Source organism: Silurus aristotelis, assembly GCF_946808225.1.
Source record: "Silurus aristotelis genome assembly, chromosome: 16".
Classification (NCBI taxonomy): Eukaryota; Metazoa; Chordata; class Actinopteri; order Siluriformes; family Siluridae; genus Silurus; species Silurus aristotelis.
Window position 1 is genome coordinate 11,072,106 of NC_139589.1, and position 27,811 is coordinate 11,099,916.

A 27,811-nucleotide genomic window follows, 5' to 3' on the forward strand; every position below is an offset into this window, starting at 1 on the left:
ATCATACAAATAAATAGTTTAAAAAATCATACATTGTGATTTCTGAATTTTTTTTTTTAGATTATGTCTCTCACAGTGGACATGCACCTACGATGACAATTTCAGACCCCTCCATGATTTCTAAGTGGGAGAACTTGCAAAACAGCAGGGTGTTCAAATACTTATTTTCCTCACTGTATAATCTTTAATATATATATATATATATATATATATATATATATATATATATATATATATATATATATATATATATATATATATATATATATATATATTCTCCAAATAAGCATTTCATAACCAGTAAACAATGAACTAATGGAACGAGAAAAAATTAACAGAGAAGATAGAGAATATTTGAAGAAAGTAAATGGGTCAGAGCCAGGTTGAAAGTGATATCGAATAATGATTTGTTATACTGCAAATATTACTGGGACATATTTTGTTGCAATATGCACAGAAAGAAAGATGTGAAAGATGTGTCATTACATTAGCAAGGCACTTAAGCCGTACATTTGAGTAGGTAATGCCACAGTCACTACCATTTTCTCTTGACTAAATAACTGCTGTCATTCAAGATTGATGGGCAATGAAATGCAGAAAAACAAAAGTACCTTACAGGTAAATTATACCATTGTCATTTTGAATACTTGATTCTGATTGGCTGGAAGGTGTGTGTTGAAACCACTAAATGCACAAGTAGTTTAATCACCTTCTAAATGAATGCGCTGCCTAATAAACAACTGTAACCATAGTAACATAAAGTCACTGATGCATCCAAAGTGGAATAACTATTGCAGTAATTTAAGTTATATATGGTATATGGTAAACATGGCAGTTTTGCAAATGGAACATGGCACAAACTGAATTTGTTAAATTGGAGAACATAACGTTAAAACGATAAACAGAACGAAAAAACTGCACAATTAATTAATAACAGCTTCAAATTTAGTAGTGGAACAGACACACATAATTGACTCTTTCTATCTCTCTCTCTCCCTTTCTGACTCTAATTATTATTATATTTTATATCTCTCTATTTATTATAATTCATTTACATAAATGCATTTAATGACACCACTTCATCTCTGTGTGTAATTTGGAGTGAGCATAATTTTAGATCTAAGACCCATAAATAAAATAATTAATGAACTATTGACCATTATTTTTTAACTGCAAACAAAGCTGACAATAATGGTTTCAACTTCAAACTGCTGACCAGTAACAATGATATAAATGGAATAACCCTATATCTGCGTTACATGATTTGTATGCTCTCTGCAAAAGATACTGCACCTCTGTTTCAGCTCGGGTGGTTCTTTGCCCCCATGTCATGCATTAAATTCATGTAAAGCACACTTAAACACTTAATACTTAAAATATTAAATGTGAAACTAGCAACAGCATGTGTTCAATGTTTTAACAAGATAAACTAGAGTCTGAAATTAAACCAGCAATCTGAACAAGTTCCTTTCTCAGATGACTCTTCTTGGTCTGGTAATGAGGTAAATGCCGAGACAGGATTGAGGAAAAGAGCAGATCAACCGAGACACCTCTTCAGGGGAAAGGTTATGCTCAGAAAGTGATAAATGTTAATTACTTGACATTAGCAATAAGAAACAAGGGTCATGGTAATCAGCTTGGAGAATACAGAGAGATTAGAGAGAAAATACCGGCTGGTGTATATGGGTGAAGGAGGCAGGAATAGGATTGGGAGTTGGTTATTTTTGGTTTGATTGGTTTGCTTGATTTGAAATATAATTTTAATTACACATATGGTGGAAACCAGTTTTGCCAGTCAATGAAACAGAGTGTTTTGTATGACACAGCTACTAAAGCTACAGTCATACAAACCATTTATCCACAGCTTGCTGTGCTAACTGGGTAAAAACAAGGGAATTTCTTAATTATGGAGTTAATCCAATTTACTTGCTAATCTATTTGTTAACAAACTCACCAACCATAAAACTCATCAGTTATTCCAATAATAGACTGTTCTCTCTGTTGCAATCAGCAAGTTCTTTTCGTTTCCTAAAGCCAAAACAAAAAGAATGAGGAAGGCAACTCAGGCCCTAAACTAGGAGAACACCAAGGACTAAAATATTGGATTCACTACACCTTATCCTGCCTTTTTTGCACAACACCCACTAACTCATTATATCTTTTTTGCACAACATACTCTACCTTATTCTGCCATTTTTTTTCACAACATACGCTACCTTATTTTGCCTTTTGGCACATATACATATATATAACTTTCTTTTGGCTTCTCCCATTAGGGGTCGCCACAGCGGATCCTCCGCATGTTTAATTTGGCACATGTTTTTACGCTGGATGCCCTTCCTAACGCAACCCTCCCCATTTTTTCGGGCTTGGGACCGGCACTAAGAGTGGCTGGGGTTGGATTCCTGAGCGGGGATCGAACCCGGGCTGCAGCGGTCAGAGCGCCGCATCCTAACCACTAGACCACCAGGGAACCTATATATATATATATATACACTGGTGATCAAAATTAGAGAACAATTTATAAACAATTGAACAATTCTGAAATAATGTCATCTTCACTGCTCAACAGTTGAAGGAGTTTTTGTCCTGTCTATACCATGCTACCAGAACACCTTTTCCACAAATTAACTAAGGCATTTAAAAACAAAAAACATTATTTTGCAGAAAACACACTGATCAAAATTAGAGAACAACAATGACTGTAGCATGGAAAAAAATTACAACAAAATTTTCTGAAGGTTACAACAGTCAGCAATTAGTAGGAAGTGTACAGGCCTCTGCTCTGAATGACTTCCGCACATCTGCGGCCACAGGACAGCACTAGTCTCTCACACTGCTCTGGTGTGATTTTGGTCCACTCTTCTTTCAGTCTCCTCCACAGTTCGGTGACTGTAGTGGGTTTCTTGGCCATAACTTTGTCACCAAGGATTTTCCAGAGGTTCTCTATTGGGTTGAGATCAGGACTCTGGGCAGGTCATGTCATTATTTTAGTGTTTTCAGTTTCAAGGAACTGCTTTACCCGTTTTGCTGTGTGACATGGAGCGTTGTCCTGCATGAACACTGCAGGCTGATTGGGTGATGAAGGCAGGGAAGGAACCATATGCTGTTGAAGAAGGTTCTGATAAACATTTGCATTTACTGCCATGTAGCTGTATAAGAGGCCCAACTCCTGCTGCAGAAAACATGCCCCAAACCATCACACTTCCTCCTCCACTTTTCACTGACTTCTTTACACACTTTGGGCTCAGTCTTTCTCCAGTTTGTCGCCGAACATAATGTTTTCCATCGGTTATTTTGTGGAAAAGGTGTTCTGGTAGCATGGTATAGACAGGACAAAAACTCCTTCAACTGTTGAGCAGTGAACATGACATTATTTCAGAATTGTTCTCTAATTTTGATTGTCAGTGTGTGTATATAAAAAAAAAAAAAAAAAAAAAAAAAAAAAAATATATATATATATATATATATATATATATATATATATATATATATATATATATATATAGTTTTTTTTATTTTATTTAAAAATTTATGTATATTTTTCTGTTGTCAATTATATTTTATATTTTTAGTTCTTTAGTTATATTCAGTATTTAATGCAGTTATATTTATTTTTATTATATTGTAAATTCTATTATTTTCCTTTATTCTTGTTTTATTCTCATATAACTTAAAAAACAAAAAAATTTGTTTTTCTTGTTACAGAACAATAGTAATAGGCATTTCACTGCATGTCGTACTGTGTATAGTTAATGTAAATCTTAAGCATCCATTAAACATGTACCCTGTGAATAAGCTGAAATTGAAACCTGATTCTTAAAGTGATTATTTTTAGTTTAAACATGTGTCTGATTGCTACATTATAGTTTTAGCAATAGTTTATACCCACACCCACACCCACACCCACACACACACATATATATATATATATATATATATATATATATATATATATATATATATATATATATATATATATATATATATATATATAAACATATTATCAAACTCACAACTGTTGTTGCACTCGAGTATCAGCTGTAATTACTTTTGGCCTCCTGCCTATAAAGCCATGCTGATATTCGTACAGCAGCACTTTAGCTCGTGTAAAATTGCTTAATTTATCTGACCAGTTTGCTTTAGCTTAATTAATAAATCCCCTTCTGACCAATTAGACTGCATTGCTCTATAATCGGCTTAAGAACTGAATTTGTCACACTGTATAATTAAGCACGTACCGTTGAGATATTCTGCCACCTACAATCCAAAGGCTATTCAGAAGCCTCCACTGCTACAACAGATGTGGTCAGTGTGGCAAATTGGTGTGTCAGCTGATTCTTTCCAGCCAAATTCTGCTAAAATATAAACAAATACATTTCCTACTCCCTGCACACAGCCTTGTGAAACATGTCAGCTAAGTGACTGCTTGAGATTGTGTTCCTCTGGCCAGTTCTCAAAGCCTCTCTCCACAATCACCTGACAGTAATTGTTGCTTAGTGCTGTGTGGGGGTTCAGTCGTATGGTTCACTGTAATTTTAAATAGCACAAAACTAAACTGTACCTTGGATGAACATTAGACATCAGGCGCAGGCCAAAGAGCCACTTTCTTCTACAAACGTGCTTAAGTGACCACTTTAGGGTCTTTACTAAAATTTGATTAAGCAAAATTGACCTTTAATAAATCCTTTTGACAGTTTTATATGAATTATTGATGCAAAGACCTGATGAAAATATGCACAGAGCTGTAACTGGAAGGAGAGGAGATATCATATTGCTGGACTTCACTGAACTACAGAACAACAAATCAAATGATTTTCATATTTATTTATCAAAATTATTCAGCTACAAAAGTTAATTTTGTTTTTTATAATCTTTTATGATTTCTAATTTAACATAACAAAAATTTCTTAATAATTTACAGCTTGTTACTTAATATGGCTGTGCTGTTGGGTTCTGAAATGTTATTGATCAGAAGGTGTCGATATATTTTCTATAGCCGCAGCTTTAACAGCTGCAATTACATGTTTATATGAATAATATTATTCTGTTGTTTCTATGGTAACAGCTTATTCACAGGATGTATGTAATGAATTCATTATATAGTAAAATAAAAAGACAAATCTGGATCTGACTTTTTATGAATAAAGTAAAATAAAATAAAAAAGATATAAAATGTCTTCCCGTGGGCTCACCACCTGCAGGAGGGACCGTGAGGGATGGTGCTGTGAGGATTGGGCAGCAGTCGAAGGCGGGGGCCTGCTTAGACTGCTGCCCCCGCGACCCGAATTACGGATAAGCGGGAGAAAATGAATGAATGAATGAATGAAGATATAAAATGTTATTTAACATTTATTTTTGATGTTTATGTTAGGAGTCTTCCGTTTTAGCACATTGTAAAGCTTTTACTTGACGTTTTCCACCACAAGAAAGTCTTCACAGATGAGTTTACATATTACATTTTCTGAATTATATTAAATAGATATTTTTTTGTCCCATTAATTTTAACTGTTTTGAACTCTATTTTTTTTAACTATTTGTACTTTCTGGATGTTCCATGACATTAATTGTAAAAAAAAAAAAAACATTTAAAAACAATATTTACTAATTAAAAATACCAGCAAATTACTTTGGTAGGAACAGTTTGCGGTGCCCATATATTATTATTCAAGTAGCGTTTAATGTGTCAAATCCTTTCGACTGACTAACATTGCTTTTCACTAGAGGTGGGATGTAATGAAGTACAAATACTTTTTTCTGGTATCTTTGCTTCACTATTTTCACTAACTTTTTACTTTCACTCATTACATTTTCACACAAATATCTGTATAAATACAGTATACTTTTTTGGCTATGACACACCACATACATATACTAGTTATAAAGCTAATAATGAGCAAGGCAGAAGGCAACAAGAAGTATGGGGCTAATGTGGACAAGACAGAGGGAGTCAGAGATGTGAACATAAATGAGAACAGAGACATTCTTGATCATCATCATATTTTTCTCCCTTGTTCTATATGGTGGTTGTTCAGCCTGGATACATTTATTAGGGTTTTTTTTTTATTCTTTTGGATTAATATTTTAATTCAAAATGCTAATTCATTTTAATGGCACAAATTTTATTAATGCGTGGTTAATGCACCGTGCATTTCTGTATAGCCATTTTTATAAAAAAATATAAACACAAACATATAATATAAAACCTTCAGAACAACACACGTTCATTTACGACACATTTTGATACTCATACACACACACACACACACACACACACACACACACACACACACACACACACACACACACACACACACACACATATAATAGCAACAAAACATTGTGCTTTTGTAAATTCAAGAAAACAGACAGGGTGCGCGCTCTGCTGTCTCCGTCATCTTCACAGACACAAATAAAACAACCTAAATCGCAATGAATACTTGCCTCACAAATATAATACATACATAAATAGGACGCTCTAAATATCTACTTTTAAATAAATTGAATACAAATATTTTTTGATTTTGTAATCCGTATGAAAGTTAGAAGAGATACAGTTTCTCTGGTATCACTTTGTTACACTTTATTATGTGTGGAAACATAGCAAAGGTTCCTTTTGGTGTCAAGTCAAGTCAAGTCTTGACACCATTTACGTAATTTCAAACACCATAATTACTTTAAAACATATACAAGAATATTGTGTCTTTATGCTCTATGTTGAGTATGGTTTCACTAATAATAAACCCTAATATTAATATAATGTGAGGTCCAGTTACCAGCATGACACTATATCTGGTAGTATTAATGGCTACTTTTTACATAAGTACATGTCAGAGCCCAAACTTCTTTACTTTAACTTGAGTAAATAAGTATAGTCAGTACTTCTACCAGAGTATTTTAAAACATTATTATCTGCACTTCTACTTAAGTGAAGATTATCTGTACTTTTGCCACCTCTGCTTTTCAATAATAATCTTTGAAATGCAACTTTCTCCTATATGTGCACTGGCTTATTAGCATAATTAAATTAATTGAATTGATGAGAAAAACATAATTGTGACAATAAACCCTACTAAGGAAGTGCAAAGCTCAACATATAAGCTCTGTGTTTAATTGTATTTTTAACACCTATATAACATTCCCCATGTGAAATTCCACAGCTCATGGTGTTTTACTATTGTGTATTAGATTTTTAAAATTATAGAATCATATAAGAACTAGGCTTCTATGATCATTTTGTACAAAGGAAGAATTAATATAGTCTGTGAAGGAAAATAAAAGCCTTAGGAATCTTAATGCAACAGTGAATTTTTTATACCTTAGCTTACATCCTGACGCCTGGCCAATGTTTCTCAATTTATTGACTAAATGTGCCTACTACACTGATACAAGTCATTATTACTATTGACTTAATTTTAAATGCATATCAATTAGACATTTAGGACACCTGGAATCAATCTATATATACACACACACAATTATAGTATACTATAATATATGTAGACACCTGACTATAACAAATGTATGTGCCCATTCCAAAACTATATTCAAAACAAAGATGGTCTAACAGCTTTTTGCAGAAGGTTATTCAGTAGATTTGTGGGACTTTTTTTCCAGCTAGAAGAGCATTAGTGAAGTAAAGGTGAGAAAACCTGGCATGCAATCAACTTTCCAGTTAATCAGAAAGGTTCACATTTTTATGGATCTAAAACATCAACTTTTGATCCTTTACCCTAATGCTTATACAAATAATTCGGGAAGCAATCAAAATTGTTGAAAAAAACTCTTTCATAACATTTGTTATGTACCTAAATCTTTCAAGCTAGCTGTTAACAAACCCCTAATTAAAAACCTGCCCTTGACCTCTGTGGGGTATCCAACTACAGGCCATTATCAAACCTTCCTTTTATCTCCAAGATCAATTATGCTTATACTTACATAGAAATAACATTCATTAAATGTATCACTCAGGATTTAAGCCTCACCATAGCACATAGTCAGCGCTGGTTAAAGTGGTAAATGACCTGCGACTGGCCTCTTATCAAGGCTGTGTCTGCTTTAGTGTGTTGCTTGACTTAGACTTAGTGCAGCTTTTGACACCACTGATCGTAATATTAATTCTGCTAGATTAGAAAATGCAGTTGGAGTTAAGGAAATGGCTCTCTCCTGGCTCAAATCTTATCTGGCTGATCGTTATAAGTGTGTAGATGTAAATAGTGATTTTTTTACATTTAAAAGGTAAAGTTCGGCTCTACAGTATCTTAGGCCCACTGCTTTTTCCCTATACATGTTGCCTCAGGATAAAATGATTTGGAAGCATGGTATTAGATACCATTGTTATGATGATGATACACAGTTGTATGTAACCTAGATGGGAGACATCAGCTTAATAATGTTGAGGAATGTGTTAAAGACATTAGACAGTGGATGCTTGTTAACTTTCTTCCGCTAAATTCTGATAAGACGAAAGTACTTTAATTAGGACCTCATGCAGCTAGAAGTACACTTTCTAATTACATAGTATCTCTGATGGCCTTTCTGTCTTAAAATGTGTAATAGTAAAAAACCTTGGTGTAATTATTGACTCCAGTCTTTTCCTTGAAGCTCATGTACGAAATAATTACTAGGATAGCTATCACTTATCTAAGAAATATTTCACTTTTTTAAAGGTTTTTCTATTTTCTTATTTCTAAGAAATAAGTTCTATATATAAATAAGTTCTGTTATATGATGAAACTAGTTTGTGCATTTGTTACAGTACATCGAACTTTTAAAATTCATTACTGTCTGGATGTTCCAGTAAGTGCATAAATAAGCTCCAGTTAGTCCAGAATGCAGCAGCAGAAAATATGACCACATCACCCCTGCCTTATTCACTCTACATTGGCTCCCAATCAAAGCTTGCACTGATTATAAAAAATACTTCTGCTTAGGTAGAAAGCACTGGATGGTCTCACGCTGCTGTACCTGAGTAAACTTTTGGTCGATATTGATCTGCCATGCCTACTTTGATCAAAATGTGCAGGCTATCTGTTGGTACCTTGAATACCAAAGACTAATACAGGGGGCAGAGCTTTCTCTTATAAAGCCCCACAGTTATAGAACAGCATTTCAACATGTGTCCGGACTTAGACACAGTCTCAGTGTTCAAGTTTAGGTTGAAAATATATTTGTTTAATCAAGCCTGGGATCATGGTTATATAGTGTTTTAGTGAACTGGGACATTTGGATGCTGATGCCCCCTCAATACCCACACTTTGATGCATTTACTTAAGTTTGTTGACCATGGTGTGGTGGGTCTTATATCCCAGATATCGCTCATGTCTGGCTTACCTTTTGGCTCACACTTTTGATAATGATGTCATTGCTAGTCTTGCCAGAGATCCTTACTTGCACCCTGATCATAATGCACAGTGTCCTTTACTATTATGTACCAACAAGAATAATAATATATGTTCAGTTCTCTATGTGTTGCTTCACCCCTGTTAGGTAAAACATGCTCCTGAGTTAACAGTGATCCTGTGCCTTACTTCATTTTGGACCTGCCTGATCTATCCTGATGCCCTACCTCTGGATGGAGTTCTTTTCAATTGGAGAGCACTCACTGCTGCTGAGGATGGTTCCGCATAAACACTTTAAAGATTCATTACTGAGCAGACTTGAATGTAAAAACCATGAAGATGGATTTGGATGGTAATTAATATAAACACTCTGCTACGATGGCTTAACACTACAGTTGCCATGAACATTTTTTTTGCATTCAAATGTCCATCAGTGAACAGCTGATCAATGAACAACTCAACAATAATGGAACTACAATGAATGTACCTTCAGGGTCACCAGATAAGAATGGAATCTCTTTTAAATCTGGTTTCTCTCAAGGTTTCTTTCTCCTGCTGTCTCAGGGAGTTTTTCCTTGCCACTATCGCCACTGGTTTGCTTATTATGGATACACTTATCGAGGACCAATTTATGAATTTTAAATTTATATTTTTAATCCATTTATTTCTGTAAAGCTGCTTTGGGACAATGTCCATTGTTAAAAGCATTGTACAAGTTAAATAGAATTGAATTGAGTTGTTCCGTGGGGTTGAGGTCAGGGTTCTGTGCAGGCCACTCGAATTCTTTCAAAACAACCTTGACAAACCCTGTCTTTATGATGACGGCTTAGTGCACATTGGAATTGTCACTCAATTAGTTTGTGTCCTTAGGTTTCAATAGAAGGAAATCTTAATGCTATAGTATACAAGGACATTCTATATTCTGGAATAACCACATTTGGTTGAGGGGCTTGGCCACATGCAGTAGGGTAACACTTGATTCCCATATTTTATTATATCATGTGCTATAAACTAAAAGCAGAAAGTGATCTTTTAATTGAAAGCATAGCCTATATTTTATTGTAACTAGAGTTATAGCTATACAGACCTTTTTACGGCAGGTGTTATGTTATAAACTATAAATTCATGGATTCCTTTTATGTCGCCAAATAAATCGCCCTTCATAAAAAAAAAAAATAGTGTCATTAGTAAAAGGCAAGGCAGGAAAGAAATCATAATGAAAATCTCCACTAGAGGTGTCCACTAGAGGGGGACGTTGGGTCTTTGTGCTTTGCATTTCCACCGTTTCTAAAAATAATTATTTAACAAAAGTATTATTTTGGGGGGTGGGGAAGTAGTTCTATTAGAATATTTATAAGTGTATTATATTTCTGCATTCATTTTGAATCATAATGCCATAGAGTTACATGAAGGAAAATAAGGACGTATTTATTTTAAATTAATTGCATACAAGTTTGTGTATACAGTAAATAAGCTTCATATTACATACTGCATATAACATTTGTGAATGGGAACTATAATTATTATAATTATTATAATTATTATTATTATTATTATTATTATTATTATTATTATTATTATTATTATTATTCATGCACCGAGCTCCCCATTGACGCGACGCCCCCAATTTTCTGCTTCAATCCCAAATACCTTGCTGTTAGAAAACACAGTTCACTGCGTAAGATGTAGGAACTGCTCCTTTCCACTCATATGTAGTGCGCCTAAGTAGGGCACACGGAGTTATTCGGGACTCGGCGTGTCCAAGTCTTCTTGAGCGCTCACTCGGCACCGATTTTTTTTTTTAAATCGTGCCGAAGAACAGCATTGTCAGGACTCAGTGAACAGAGGCTGGGCAAGAAATCTGTCTGGACTATACCGGAAAGGAGAAAGCATATTTGGGAGAACTTTTTTTTCCCCCCGTGCCGGTTTGCGTGCGCTTGTGGCACGCGGGCTGACTTTGACGCACGACGCGGGACGGCGGAACACCCCGGCAGCAGCGCAGGCACGATCTGCTCAACATGTGCTGAATAAAAAGCGATCTCGTGTGCTACATTTGTAGGATATTAAATGTGCATCCGATCGCGCACACAGACTTGGACTTGTGTGTCTCCTGAAAAGACGCTGTTGCGCTATTGGGTGTTTTTCGGGTGTAGGCACGCGCATGACGCACCCGCAGCCGAATGTTGGAAGTTGTTTTGATCCTGACAGACTGACAGTCTTTTTTTTTTCCTCTTTCCCTTTTTAAACTTTTTCCTCCGGCTCCTTTCATGGCTCTTTAGGCTTCATGCATGATTGTGGTACTGATCCTGCACTTATATGTAGACCACCTGCAGCTTTGAGACTCTTTGCGCTGAATAAATCCGTATTATTTATTTAGTGTAACAATTTGCACTAAATTTGCAAATCTTTGCATCCCAATCCTCGAACAGCTTAGATTTATTATATAGTTCAGGCAGTTTGATATGGAAAACCAGCACCGGTAAGGTAGATCAATGGGTGCCCTGTACCTTGGCGCGTGAGCAGAAGGAAGAGGAGGAGGAGGAAGAAGAGAATCCAGGTGTCACGAGGAGTTGTGAGAGGTTCCAGAGTTCTGCTGACCCGATCCCTGAAGGATGGAGAAGATGCTGCTGCGCATGTGCACCGCGTCCCTCATCCTGCCTTTGCTTTGCAGAGGTGAGTTTGCTGCTGCACATCTGCTATACATCTGCTGCACCTAAATCCTGACACAATATTTCACAAAAAAGGACAGCTGAAGCTTTTTGCTTACTAATGAGAATCATGGAAACCCAGTCTGTTGCCAGGCTCTGCAAGGAATCCCCAATGGTTCTTCCAAAACCCCCCAAAAATTATAATCAGAAACAAAAACTGTACTTTTTTCTTAACATCTATTGTACATATAGTGCATATTTTTTATATGGGATTCTTTAAGAAGAATTAAAATACATAGTGTTACTGGGGTGGGCTTCAGATTTATTAGGTTCTTGAGCAGGATAAAGTGGCTATTGAAGATTAGAAAAATTAGACCTTAAGGACCACTTCTTTTATAGCTGATCAGCGATACTATATATAATATATGCTCATTAATAGGAAAAAAATACAAGCTAAAGGTACAAAACAATCTTTCTTGGCAAGTACTGTTTAGTATTATTATTTCTGGGATTCTGGACTATTTATTTTATCTATCTGGACTTGTGTTGCTTTTATTTCTATAATTTATTGCTCTTTCAATCTTCCTCCTGATATAAAAAGAATATTTTTTAACACCCAATTTAAAACTCTGTCTAATGGCATCCAATCCAATGTTTTCGATAGTTTCTAAGAGCCAATCATGTACGGTTACAGATATGTGCCGCATATTTTTTTCGCCTTTCCTATGCAGAGGTGAGTCTGTTTTTTTCCTGAAGCTGAATCTTAAGTATTTGCATTATACCTCTCTGCATTAATTCTGACCTGGCAGGATCCATGTCTGACATACAGCTGCCAATTCAGCACTGCATTCGATTACTTCTTGCAGTGGTTTAAAAAAGAAAATGTTTTGTTTTATTCATAATCAGTATGCAACGATGCCTAAATGGCATTTGGTTACAGACACAGATTAATTAATATTTATTATATGTAAATAATATAGTTACCATCCTTTTTATGTTCCGTATAAAACTACTCATGTTATGAATATGAGTGCTTTATTGGTTTTTTATTGCCAAAATTTTACCACTATCAGTGATTTCTTTTATTCTGTTACACACTAAAACCTAATTCATTACAAACCATTACAAAACCATCAGGAACCAATGAATGTTTGTAACAAGTTCTGTGATTATTTTCAGCAGGACTGTGCTTGTATGAATGAAATTCAGGCTTGTGTCAAAAAGATGCGAGTGCTGGATGACAATAAATAATCGGTCACTATGGTGGATTCATGTGAATTGGAACATCAGTAAATGGTGTATAACAAACAATAGTGAAATCTTCTGTGACCCTCTTATAACCAAACTCAACTACCATGCACGTATTACATAGTAGAATGGATCAAGGCCACAGCAAGACAGCTAGAAAGAGCTAAGTAAAAGGAAAAAAATATGAGCGCATAATATTAAAAAAAAAAAAAACTTAAGAGTACTGTGTTCATATGATGGTGACCTGCTTCTGAAAGAAGTGAATTATAAAACGAAATTAGATTTATTGATGAATAATTGTGCCACGATAAAGTAATAAATGAATGAAAACATATTTCCCAAATGCACAAACATTCAAAGTGTTTTTTTAGTCAGTCCTCACAAAAATCAAAGCCATGCGAGTGTAGAATATGATATTATTATTATTTTTTCATTTGTAGCCAGTAAGAGTCAGCTTGAGGACGTTTTTGAGAAAGTCAGTATACCATGACCATGTTTAGTTTGTGTTTAATGGAATAAATGAAAAAGTGAGAGAATCAGAGCAGGTTATGTTGGGGAGCAAAAGCAAGAATTTCAAGATGCTGTTGGTTCTGCAGTGACGAACATTTCAGCACACAAAACACAGATTAAGTGCTTATTTTTGATTACTAATTAATAAAAATTGACGGGTCTTCTTTTGCTCTTTTGGCGTGTAGCATTTCTATGGGAAAGTTATTTATATGCGTTAGTATTTCCCCAACTTTAGTTATTTATCTGCTGTCACATTTACATTTAAATTAATTGCAGATACTAAATAATGTGCTTAAACATTGAGCAAAATGTCTGAAAATTATGCTTAAACATTGATTTTAAGGCATTTTTGTTAATCTTAAGTAATAATACTGGTAATTTATATGCTTTATATATCCTTTATATATGCTTGAAAAAGAAACCCACTATTTATTTGTTATTAACACCTGCTGTATACAATACAGCAAAATGCCATTTTATCAGGTTCAGCTCACTTTATAGGTGAATACTTACTGAATGTTATCCATCTGTTGTGCTGCATAAAGTCTTGGCACCACTTTACACTGTCCATCAGCTGTAAGGGACCACCATAGAAACACCACTGAGCAGATATTATTAGCCATTTTCAATAAGAGATTAAAGCTTCTATCTTTTACACACACAGTGTGTTAATGTTCTTTGCCCTTGTGATGTATGTTTAATACGCTGCTCATGAGTGGAGCCAGCAGCTCTGAGTATGAAGAAAGTGGAAATGATTTTCCTTCCTCACCTAATGGCTGGAGTAATGAGGCGGGGCGTTACCTCAGAGTGAGACACGCTGGCTAAATGCAGCCCAAGGTGCTCATACATTACTGAGGATACGCTTTTAAACCTTCATCCTCAAGCTGCATGACAGAGTTAAATTGTACAATATAGTGTATAATTACTTACGTATGGTGCCAGTGAAACGGAGACATAAACCTGTGGTGCAGTACTAGAGAATAGTGCTAAATGATATTTTTCTGTAGATGTAATTTTCTTATTGGATTGTATTTGTAATAAAAGACTCAGCTTGCTGTCTGACATGTTCTCCTTGTGTTAAATGGTGGACACATAGTAATGAATTGAGAGCGCAACTGAGATATTTGAAAGGGTGTTAAAAAAGGGTAAATTTTTTTTTTTACATATGCTTAAAAGTAATGCATCTAAGTCTGAATACCAGAAATTAGTGTCATATCTTTAAGAAGCTTCTGATTGGCCAGTTGTTATAATTAGAAATTGGTGGGGCGAATCTGTGGCTATAATTAGAGCCTTTTAAGCTTGAATGCGTGGAAACAAGTTACCGTAAGCTGCACAAACAAGTTTATGCAAATACACAAATTTTGGATCCACACATACACTGCATTGGCAAAAATTTGCATCCATAAATGATTACACTTAAATTTTAAAAATTTAACAGGCTTCAGAGCAAACATCAATATGGGTATGGGTAAAAAATGTAAACCATCAGGTACCAAGGTTTGTACATCAACAATGTGTGCTGCATCACCAGTAAGAAGCCTGTCATCTAAAACTGGCCCAAAAAGACAGATTTAAGTTTGCAGGTGATCACCATCCAAACAAAAAAGCAGATTAATAACGATCAGCATTGTGTATAGAAGAAACAAATGTGAGGCTTTTTAATCCGAAGAACACCACCTCAATTCTGAAGCAGGATCATTTTATTAGTGTGTCTTGCTGGGAAGGGGAATGGTGCACTTCAGAAAATAGATGCCATCATTGGGGAGGAGGATTATCTAGATTTACTAAAGCAAAACCTCAGCCAGAAAGTCAAATCCTGGTCACAATGGGGTGTTATAGCAGAACATTGATTCTAAGCATACCTTCAATGGTTTATAGACAACAAAGTGAAAGTATTGGCTTGGCCATCGCAAAGTCATGACCTTACTCCCATAGAAAATCTCTGGACAGGAACTGAAAAAGTGAGTCTGAGCACAAACATGACTGGGGTACACCTGTGCTGGCAGGAGGATTGAGCTAATATTTCAGCAAAGTATTGTGTGAAGCTTGTGGAAAGTTATCCTGAATGTTTGATTAATGTTCAAGCATTTCAAAGTCAATATAAAATATATCAAAACTTTTGACCCTCTGAAAATATTCTATAGTAAATTAAATCCTATTACATAAATGAAGATACCAAAATTGTATTAACACAGAAAATGCATGGTAACATTTAATGATTGTTTTTAATTGAGATTAAACCCTCCCCCAGGCCTTCTCACCCAACATCAGTTTCTGACTAATGTGTTTAGGGTTGAATGAGCTCAAATCCCCACAGCCACACTCTAAAATCCCGTGGAAAATCCTCCCCTGAATTCTTCCACTCTGTTTTTTTTTTTTTTTTTATAGGAACACATTAAAGTAACAAAGGTTTGGGGCACAAAAGTGTCCTTATACTTGAAACAAAGACTGAATGAGCAGGAGGTCTTAATTTCTACTTTTGTCACTTGTCGGACAAACAAGGACTATGCTTGTTCAGGATGCTGACAGTGCAAATTCTAGGTTTTCCCAGTGTTTTCCATTGTTTTGCTGAGTCGGTTTAAACCTGAATACAGCTACACATGGGGTAATTGTGTTTCCCCCATTAGAAACACCTGTACTCAAATTGTACAGAGAACACCTGGTTCAGCTCAGACCCCTGAGTTTCCGGCTCTTGAACAGAGGAATTTGAAGGACCACTGAGAAATGACATTCCACTGATGATAGAGAATCCAGGGGAAGCAGGTGGGAGAGGAAATTGCCTGTGTAAGATGTGCACCGGCCGGCCTGCTTTATCTGTCAGCTGTAATATAAGGAGGCAAGGTGGAAGAAGCAGAGCGGCAGAGCAAAGCACAGATTCACTTCCGTTCAAATTTAGCTGAGCTGAAAGTTAGCAGCTTCCTCCTTCCTGTAGTTAATTCAGTGTGAGAGTGAGGTGAGGCGCAACGACGGAGGACGATCCAATCAGGAACAAAGAGCAGTGGAAAATACCAAACATGCTGCAAAGGTCACTGAAATTTTTAATGAGTCTCTCGCTGGTTCATTAATAAAATGTTTTAACTGCTTAGATGTTTTGCTTTACTGTGAATGTCCCATTAATGTGGTGGGCATGTTTTTGTTAATGTATGAACTGCCTCATAAAACGCTTGAATTTATATCTTAATGGTGCTGTATTTCCTCTCAATATTGGTATGTGATTTTCAGAGTTATATATGAACCAAATTGACAGACAGACTAAAAGATAAATTACAGACAGAGATATAGAAACACAAACAGACACACCCACAGAGATGCAAGCAGACAGATATAAAGACAGACCCACAGATAAGCAGAAACATTCATACTGTAGACATACAGACATACAGAGATACAGACACATAAATAGACAAGTGTACATACGGACAGACAGGGATGAGTTCATTCTATGGGTATTGTGCTGCAGCCAGACTTCTTGTTGTGCCCCCAACAGTCTCACTGCCCTCTGTGTGTATTTCATGTTCCTTAGACTGAGAGTGATTCATAGGCAGGTTCCTTTATGCCATTTCCCATATTCTGTCCTTGTCTTCTAATATATATATATATATATATATATATATATATATATATATATATATATATATATATATATTAGGGCTGTCATTCGACTAAATTATTAAATTTTGTACCATAAGTTAAATGTATTATAAATTTATATTTGTCAAGTTTTTAATACTCTAATCAACATAGACAAATATTGATAATGTATGCAAATGTATGTTTATTATCAGTGAAACCACATAGAGTATGAACACAAAATATTCTTGTAAGTATTTGAAAGTAATTATTGTGTTTTAAATTATGTTATTCATCAGAACACCAGACAGAACTCTCCTTGTGTTTTCACAAGGACGGTTTTAATTGGCGGATGTGCGCATCATAGCACGTTTTGGTGCTTGATTTGAGACTTGGTGCATCAGTAAAACAAATGTTTAGTGATTAAGCATTATTTTTTGGTGAAGTTTTTTTTTCTTTTTATATCTGAGTAAAGCAAGGATGTAGGGAATAAATGTGTGTTGTGTTAAAGGTTTTAATTTTGCCTCTTTTATATTTATTTATCTTTATAATATAATTTTTATATTAAATATATTTATATATGTTTATATATTTAATATAGTAGGAAGGTTGACAGACTAATTGAATATTTTAGAATCATTCATTTATTATTAATTACAGTTACATCTACAGTTTTCTCAGTTTAATTTGCTCATGTATATCCTCAAGATACACCATATACTTAATGATTAAATTATAAAAAATTAACTAAGTTGGTGCTATTTTAGAGAGAGAGCTTAGAGGCCTTTGTTCATTGGGAGGATTTTCATCACTTTCTACACCTACACCTGTCCACTTGAATCAGAACGATATCCTTGACAAGGAGTGTTTTTAGACTTAACTTGCTCATATTAGCGCTGAGTGTGTTAGCATGGTTGTCACATTGAGCTCTTTGACATGACTGATTGGTGTATTAAGATGGAATCACACTCCTGATCAGTCTGTGGTAATAACATTTCAGCATTTAAAAACACCAAGTTCCAAAATAAAAAAACATTATTTCTCCACAACGTGGAAGACGTACAGCGGAAAATGCACCGAAGCACTATGTTTACTGCTAATGAGTAGAGCAAAAAATGCCCATAGTATGCTTAATTAAGCATTAGTTAGGATGAAGACTAGCTCGAGACTAGTACAGGATTCAAAAATATATATTAAAAAACATTATTTTTTGATAGACAAACTTTATAAAATCTTTCTTGTATTTTTTGTAGATACTTCATACTAATAAACTGGTCTCCATAACTCCAGAGGACAGGCACGAAAACATTAATATAGTGCATTAGAGTCTTTAGCTTTCCTTTCCTCAGAGCAGGAAGTTGTCAGAAGTGGAGTGATTTATCTGTACACGGTGTCTGTGTGTGTGTTTATTTTTATTTTTATAGGTATTGAGCCGGAAGCGGTATAAGGCATCTGGCAGCCGTTCTGCATTATGATGAAGGTGATTATAGCTTGTGTAGCAGCATAGCCACAGATCAGTGAGACTGACACAGGCAGCTCTTGTAATCACTCTTAATAGGCTTGTTGTTTGTGTGGTAATGACGCCAGACCCCCCGCTTCCGGCTCACAGGCGAGCCACTGTTGTTCTTTGTGGGGTCACATCTTTACCCAAGAGCTTTTAATGTTTTTGTATGTATGTTTATGTTATTATGCTTAGACGGCCCTCAGTTTGTCATGGCATAGATGCTGCATAGTGAAATATTTAGTTGAGATTCTGGTCGAAGCTGAGATGATTTGCATCAAATAATTGCTGCAGATTTGTCAGCTGCATTATCATGCTACAAATCTACCATATCTCAAAGCTGTTTTATTAGATTCAGATCTGGTCATTGGAGAGGCATTAACGTACACTGAACTCATTTTCATGTTCATTGTAACAGTAGGAGATGATTTGTGCTTTGCGACATGCCACATCATCTTGCTGGTACTATAGTAAGTAGACATAAACTGATGCATTTGGTCAGTAAATACTCAAATAAGCATTCAAACTGTGCTTGATTAAAATTAAGCGGCCAAGAAAACTAGTACATTAACAATCACCAGCCTCAATCATTGACACAAGGCAGGTTGGGTCAATGGATTTATACTATATTCTGTCCGTACATATGGCAGCAGAAAAATCTTTAGATCAGGCAATGTTTTCTTTTATGTTCTTTTACAGTTCAGTTTCTGTGTAGCTGTGTCCACTGTAGATTACAGGAGTACACCTGATGTGCCCCCTGCTGTTGTAGCCCAATCCTCAAGTTTCATGTTGTGCATTTTAAAATGCTGTTTTGGTCGTCACAGTTGTAAAGTCAAGAAAACATTTATGCCTGCAGAACTGGTATTTAAAAGTTTTTTTTGAACACCATGCTGAAATGCTCAAGCCAGCTAATCTGACACCCACACCCATGCGACAGTCACTAAAACTCTTTGTTGTTGGAATTTCTTGAGCTCTGTCTGCATGTTTTTTACATTGCAACACTGACACTTCATTGATTGAATAAATACTGAGCAGGGTTACATACATTACTAACAAAGTTGTTAATGAGTATGTTGCAGTATTTTCAAAGTTTATATATCAATCTTTCATGGCCAGGACAAAATCCGCCAAGACGTTCTGAAGTTAGTTTCTATACTACATGGAACAAGCTAAGGAAGTCTAAATCCTCCCAATTAGCACTGTGTAAATCCTCCCAGTCACCTCAATATTAATCATTTAAATCTGTAACACCACTAAAAAAACAACCCCAAAGAAATACAAACACACCCCAAAAAGTCATCTGTTGCACTTGCATGCAGCACCACAGTCACAATTTAAGTCACACCCTTAGTCTAAAACATCATTTACATAGCTTGATGGCAAATATTGTTCCTGCATAATATCTTTTCTAGATGTAGCATATTCGCAAGTACATTTGGCTACATCAGAAAGCTGCTTCTACAGATATTTCTAGTTAGCTAATCAACTTTACAACTGTTCCTGTACCTGCAAACGTATCAGATAAAGAATTATATTGTGTAAATCAAAACTAATATATTATAGCAAACAATGCATAGAGTCATAGAAGACAAAAATGGCTAGCTGTAAGGGAGCAGCTGCAATGATTCTGTATTTAGGATCAATCAGAGTAAATGTACTGCGCTGCTCCCTCCGTCTCATGTTTACAGCCTCTGTTTCCAAATTACAAAGCTCATAAACTGTTTCACAGCCGTAGGTTGTGGTGTTCGTTAAATTAATGGCGGGAAACAACCTGGTGTGTGTGTGTGTGTGTGTGTGTGTGTGTGTGTGTGTGTGTGTGTGTGTGTGTGTGTGTGTGTGTGTGTGTGTGTGTGTGTGTGTGTGTGTGTGATTTCTTTTTACTGTAAACTGTTTTCAATTTGCTTGTTTTTTTCATAAAGAAACTTTTAAATTAGGTGTAATATGGTAATATTATTTAATAAATCGTTACATTGTTTGTAGTCCGATTCACTGAAACACAACGATTAGTCATTAATATTCATTCCCAGATGTTATTCTTCATTATTTCACAGCGCTACTGAATTCTCAATTGATTAATTGGTGATTTATTTTTCTATAACTGCATTTCTCACTGTGGTGTCAATAAAAGCAAATTAATTGATTGATGTTTCACAAAGATTTATTAAAAACCATGTGCCATTGTTGAGATGATGAAGTTTTCTTTATGGAGACTTTTAATTAATAAAAAGAGGCTCCAGCTTTCTTTCTCTAAATAATTATAGCATTATATATACTTTATATACTGTTGCTAACATTACAAACTTTTTCTTTAAGAGAGAGAGGGAAAAAAAGGTTTGTGTTGTAATGAACAAGTTATGACAGAAATATACGTTATAATAATGTTTCACATGCACGGATCAGACATAACATAATAACTGTAACTATATTATGAGCGGTGAAGTGAATAACTTATTATTTTTTCATTATGGCACCTGTTAGTGGTGTTATATATTAGGCAGCAAGTGATTATTTTGTCCTCAAAGTTGATTTGTTAGAAGCAGGAAAAATGGGCAAACGTAAGGATGTGAACGAGTTTGACATTAACCAAATTGTTATGGCTAGACGTCTGGGTCAGGGCATCTCAAAAACTGCAGGTCTTGTGGGATTTTTCCGGTCTGCATTGGTCAGTATCTATTAAAAGTGGTCCAAGAAAGAAACAGTGGTAAACTAGCAACAGGGTCATGGGTGGACAAGGCTCATTGATGCATGAGGGGAGCGAAGGCTGTATAGTATTGTCCGATCCAACAGACAAGCTCCTGTAGCTCAAATAAAGAAGTTAATGTTGTTAATGCTCGAAGGGTCAGGACCGTTTTTGGCAGCAAAAGGGAGACCAACACAATATTAGGCAGGTGGTCATAATGTTATGCCTAATCGGTGACCATAAAGTTGCCAGGTCGGTGTAAATGGATGAAATGTGCAACGTGGCATTTTTTAATTAAGCAATACAGCACATGAAAGCATGCTGTTTTGCTGAAACTGTCACCTGCAACTTTGTGCTGATATTTCATGAAACTGCAAGAAACAAGAAACAAGAAACAAGAAAAGGGAGTAATTGTGTGTAAAAGGATATTTCTGACACAATAAGGTTAAACCATTTGCTTGATTATTCCCCAAAAAAGCCTCAGCAGGAAAGAGGATTACATGTTGTCATGTCAACACACAGATTGTCTTACAGCCTAATGCAAGTTTAAGTAACGGTTTCAATGTAATGAACTCAGACAAGTGGAATGATTTACAAAATATATTGTGCTGTTATCTGTTATCACCTTTGGGATGCCACTTGTCTAACCAAATTTAAGGAACTGTTGTATATAAATAACAATTGTTCGTAAAAATTGTTGTTGTATGGGAGGAATAAACTTCTACTTAGAGACATGTTATTATAAAAAAAACATCAGAATTTTACTGTAACAGCACCACACACAATGATTTGTTTCATTTTAGCATTTCAGAACAATATGGTTCCACAACTAACATGATATTTCACTGGTGTCATAGCATTTGGTGAATGTGTCCTCAGATACAAAAGTGGTGATAAATCAAATCACAGGGCAGTCAATAAACTGATGATTCACACAACATTTCTGGAACGAAGTGATGATGATGTCCAAAGCAATATTTATGTTTTGCTTGGCGCTGATGACAGATTTTTATTGGAAACCACCTTCACATTGCCAATCAATGGGAAATTGGACTTCTTTCAATTCACACAGGAAATAGATAGAAACTAAGGATGCACTACTTTTATTAATGAACTGTATATGTGGGTATCTTCCGTAACTGAACTACTAAGTGTCAGCAGTTTGTATTGATCAGAGTTTGACTTTAATAGCATCTCAGCAACTTAAAGTATAAAAGCACTTTAAATAGTGGAGATATATATATTAAAAAGTCAGAGGTGATTTTAGACACTATATAAATAAATATGCAGTCAGTTCAATGAATATATTGACTTTTTTTTGTCTGGTATATTGGTTGAAATGAAATAAAATGTGAGCTTAAAGTGCAGTACATTTAAAGATATTTACATCTAATTTATATGGATGGTGTAGGAATTTCACCTACACAATATATATTGTTCCCCTGTTAAGAGACTAAAAGTAATTAAACAAACTAACTGTCAAAAAGTATTCATTTTTAATCCATTGCAGCCAATGACTACCTGAAGTCTGTTAGCCAGTTACTTGGTTTTCTCCTTGGTGATGCACTGCCAGGCCTTTACTTCGTTTGTCTTCAGGTCCTGCTTATTGGTCAGGCATTCTTGTCCACACCAGAAAAAAAATTGGTATGCTTTGTATTATGAACAGTTTTTCCCTTCTTTATACTTTTCTCTTTATATTGTGGTACAAGTTTATCTTTACCTCATTTGTTAAAAGAATGGTATACAATATCTGTACAAGTGTATGATTCATTCTTGATATGGTCTCCTTGTTTTTGGGGACTCATCAAAGGTAAAAATTATTATCAACAAATATTTACTTCATCAAAGGTGAATATTATTATAATTCATTCAAACAAATATAATATTAACACACTACTACTTTATCTCTATGTACAATTTAAAATGAGCAGAATTCTAGACATTACAACCCATATATAAAATAACTAATGACAATTCACTTTTATTGTTATCATTTTGACAAAGTAGGCACATTAATGACAGCTTCAACTTGTTAGTGCTGGCAAGCAACCCTGGACATTATTTGAATGCAATCCACAGAGGCAATCAAATATGTACACTTTCCATACATAGAAAAATTTAAACCAATAGAGGCCTATCACGCTGTAAACTTGAGAAAACATGCAGCTTTAATAGAAACAGATGAAAAACAATGTAATAAAGCAATTAGAGCACATGATGCCAGGATGTCAGACAGATGGACACCTAAACACTCTTTTTATTCTTTAATTAAAGTGCACAAGTTCTTGCTCACAAAGAGTTTTTTCTTTTACTTTATTTAACAGTTGTACGATGCAAATTGATTTGTCAACTTTATAGCTGTGAGAGATTGACTAATCTTCATTGTTAAGTGATAGTGTGTTGTATGGGGTTCAGATTTACTGTATTAAAAATAGGATAGCATAAAAAATAGACATAAATTAAATTGAAAAAAACTATCTTAGACAATTTAGATAAGATATGATATTTAACATGATCTCAGATGTACATTTCAAAAAACCCTTCAAAATCTTTGCCATTGATAGCAATGTTTACCACAATTTTAAATGTTATATTTTTAAGAATATTTCACAATTTAACAGTGTTCTATGCTGTCAGGGATCCACCAGCCGCACCTTTACCTAACCCTTCTATCACTCCCAGCAGCTCTCCTACTTACTAATCATCTACACCTGGCCCTCATCAGTTCTCATGTTACATAACCTCCGTTCATCCACCAGCTCATTGTCCGTTCTACAGCTTAGGCTACAGAACTTTGTCGGACTATCCAAGCACTCTGTTAGCTTCTTGTTAATTGCAGGACTCTGTGTATTTTGTCTAACCATAGTTTTCACCCGGGTTGGTTAACCGGGAGTTTCGTGGCGGTTCGCCGTTTTCTGCCTTGCTCTTTATTTTTTCATCAAAACCTTTGTGTATTTCACTTCGGTTTTCCGGCACGTTCTTTCGCCTGACATATGCACTGTGAAGGCCCAATTCCCTCCATTATAATATGTCCTAGTGCTGATTTTGTTTAGGATTTATTGGCATTTAGGGGTGTGCATTTTAATGCACTTTAATCAGCATTTGGTTATGGGCTGTATTAGGGGTAATTGCCATTTTGTATAGGCTTTTATGGGGTGTAATGTTTTTTTGGGCAGGGCTGTAATTGGGTGCAATACATATTTTGGTGTAGATTATAATTTGTTGTAATGGGCTTTTGGCCATGGGTTTTGATGTGGTGCAATGGATATTTGGGTGTAGCCTATAATGAGGTGTAATGGGTAACAGTGTATAAGCTTTAATAGGGTGTAATGGCTAATTGTGTATGAGCTAGAATGAAGTATTTTGGGTTTTAATGCAGTGCAATAGGTACCTTGGAATGGGGTATAATGGGCAATCCCTTTGGGATTTGGCTCTAATTGGGTATAATGGACATGGTAAGGGGCTGCTGAGATATAAGGTATAGGCTTTAAAGGGTTGTGATGGTGATTTGGGTGTGGGCAATAATATTCTATGATGGGTGGTTAGGGTTTGGGATGTATTAGGAGTTTTTTTTGCAGTTTGGACTGTAATGGCTGTTAAATGTGTAATATCCAAGTAATGAGCATTTAAGTTAAAAGAGGCTATAATAGGTGTTTTTAATTACAGACCTAAATAGGCAGTCAGTAAGAGGATAATGAGTTTTAATAGCATAATGAGATATAATGGTCTGTAATTAGATATAAAGGGCTGTAATGACAAGCAAGGGTCTGTTATTAAATATAAGGGACTGTAATAAGATTTAAATGTAATGAGATGTAAGCATCTGTAAAGGGCATTTAGGTGTGGCTGCACTAGTCTGTAATTCACAGTTACCTTTTATAATGACCTGTATTGGTCAGTAATTGGATGTCTTGGATAGTAATGGACATTTGGTATGTAATGGAATGTAATAGCTATATATTTATGGTAGGTTGATATGCTAAAGTTAAAACTGCTTTAGTCTTGTAAATTAGAATGAATTTAGGAAGGATTGAAGAGTGAAAAAAGTGAACGCTGATGTGTCATAATTCACTGAACTTGATTTTTCTTTATAAAAAGCATCAGAGACAGGGGTTTTTCAATAGAATACATTTTCCAAATGGTATCAACTCTCAAAATTCATATTTGTCACAAACATTATTTTGCATTATTCTGTTATATACAGAATACAACTTACAGTGAAATGTAAAAATGCCATGTGAAAAATATTCTAGACATTCTGAAAATGTCAAAACAAATGTATATTTGATTAGCGAACTCCAATCACAAAACCCAATACATGTAATAAATAATGTCATAATGCCAAAATTAGTAGTGGAGCTGATTTCATAAGAGGTACGATGCAAATTGTAAACTTTTGGTGCCCATAGATTTATAGCAGTTTTGGACTTACACAAAGCATGTTAAAGTCGAGATACACTCAGTAAAATAATACTCTAGTAAAAGTAAAAGTTCTTCCTTTAAACTTTCACTTAGATAAAATGTACTTAAGTATCCAAAGTACTACGATTTAGTATGGCTATATTGTCCTATTATAATATTTTTTATCTTTCTTAATAAATTCAATTTCTGTTAAAAAAGACTCTAATGTTACTCTTAGAACACCAGTCTATTAATATAATTATATTACTGAGTCAAACACTGATTCATATCTATTAAAATCAGCATTGGCTTTTTTTCAACAACTTAAAAAAATCATGTTAATAAGGTCACTGGTGTTGTGGCAAGTTAGAGTCAGTAGTTTCTTCCATCATTTATTACTCTCAAAATGTTCTGCTTGCTGTTGTACGGATGATAAACTGTATGTTGGTGATAAGTAGAAACCACTAAATGGCAATCAAAACAAGTTTGATGAACAAGTTTGAACACGTGCTTTACACTGATTGGTGGTTTGACCAGTAAAATGTTTATCCACTCATAAATAAAAACTGATTTAACAATATGCAGTTGAGTAAAAAGTACGATTTTTACTTTAAAATGTAGTAAAGTTAAAGTAAAAGTCTCAAAAAAAAAAATGCTTCAGTGATTACAGGTACGTAAAAAAGCTACTTAAGTACAGTATGGAATTACATTATTTCATTACTGTCCACCACTTATACATAGTTTATTTTAAACAAGCAGTGCTGCACGTTATTAATCAGTTCGGTGACAGTGGAGCTTTTGTCTACTTTTTTATTTAGTTAATTTTAGTTTACGGTTATCTGAGATCAGCTCTGTCTACTTTACATTAAAAGTTAGCACATTGTACTAAAGTTATTGTAAACACTGAAAAGTCACCAGTGACTTTGTACTGTAGGCTGTCATATGAAATAGTAGCTCAGTGGTTAGACTTGATGTTAGACTTCTTGTTTGGAATGTTTAGAATGAAATAATCTTCTACTAGTCTTCATAATGATACTCAGAGCCTTGTGGTCTGATTTAGGCCAAACCTCACACCTGATTTGCTCTGTTAGCCAGTGACGTGGGCTCTCTTGGGCTGGAAACGACTTACAGTGTCCACTGAAATGAATCAGACAGATAGAGAGGAGAATGAAAGGACGAAGGTGACGGGATGTCTCTGAGGAATTTAAGGTCCCTCTGTATGGAGATACAGGAGGAATGACTTTTCTTTTATTGAGTGGTTAAAATGGAGAATGGATATTTTTCTTATTCTTTTGAAAGGCCATGCTAACATTTAACACTGTATACAAAAGGCACTTTGTGAAGTGTAAGTCTGCACCAAACAGGTCATTAACACAATTGAAAGTTTTAATTAGAGCGCAAAACCTAACATCTTGACAAATTGGGAATTGTAAGACTGATCCAATTAGAGCTGTGGAGCATTTTGTAAAAAAAAAAAAAAAACTTTTGTTTTTGCTCCTGTCGTGTAACAGGGGCACTTTCATGCTTCAATACTCAGGAGAATGTAAACAGAAAAAAAGAAAAATTATATTTATGAGGTGTATTTTCAATATTCCACATTTGCAAAAACATCCCATTGTTCTGTGTGATTAGAATTTGGCTTCCCATCTCAGAATCTGATTTACTTAAATAATTGCTGTGTGTAAAAACATGTAAACTTGATTAACATCCACAAAACTGTGCAAGGTGATTTACTAACAGGTTCTACAGAGTAAATGCTAATAGATTAATTTATCACCTGCAGCCTGAAAGTCACATTGTGTGAGTAATTTAATAAGACTGAAGGCCAGGAAATAAATTTGCAGAAGCTTGTTTACGCCATTTAATAAACCACTCCTTCAGTCTGAACAATGAGAAATTGTATCTAAATTAT

General features: G+C 35.0%; 1 protein-coding gene across 1 annotated transcript in view; it reads left to right on the forward strand.

The window, feature by feature from the left end:
- Window positions 1-11,068: 11,068 nt before the first annotated feature.
- LOC310739272 (transmembrane protein 132D) overlaps window positions 11,069-27,811 on the forward strand; it is a 168,975-nt gene continuing 152,232 nt past the window's right edge. The window contains exon 1 of the mRNA XM_083565050.1: window positions 11,069-12,014. Coding sequence (XP_083421176.1) covers window positions 11,954-12,014 — 61 coding nt within the window. The 5' untranslated portion in view covers window positions 11,069-11,953. The remainder of the gene's footprint in view (window positions 12,015-27,811) is intronic.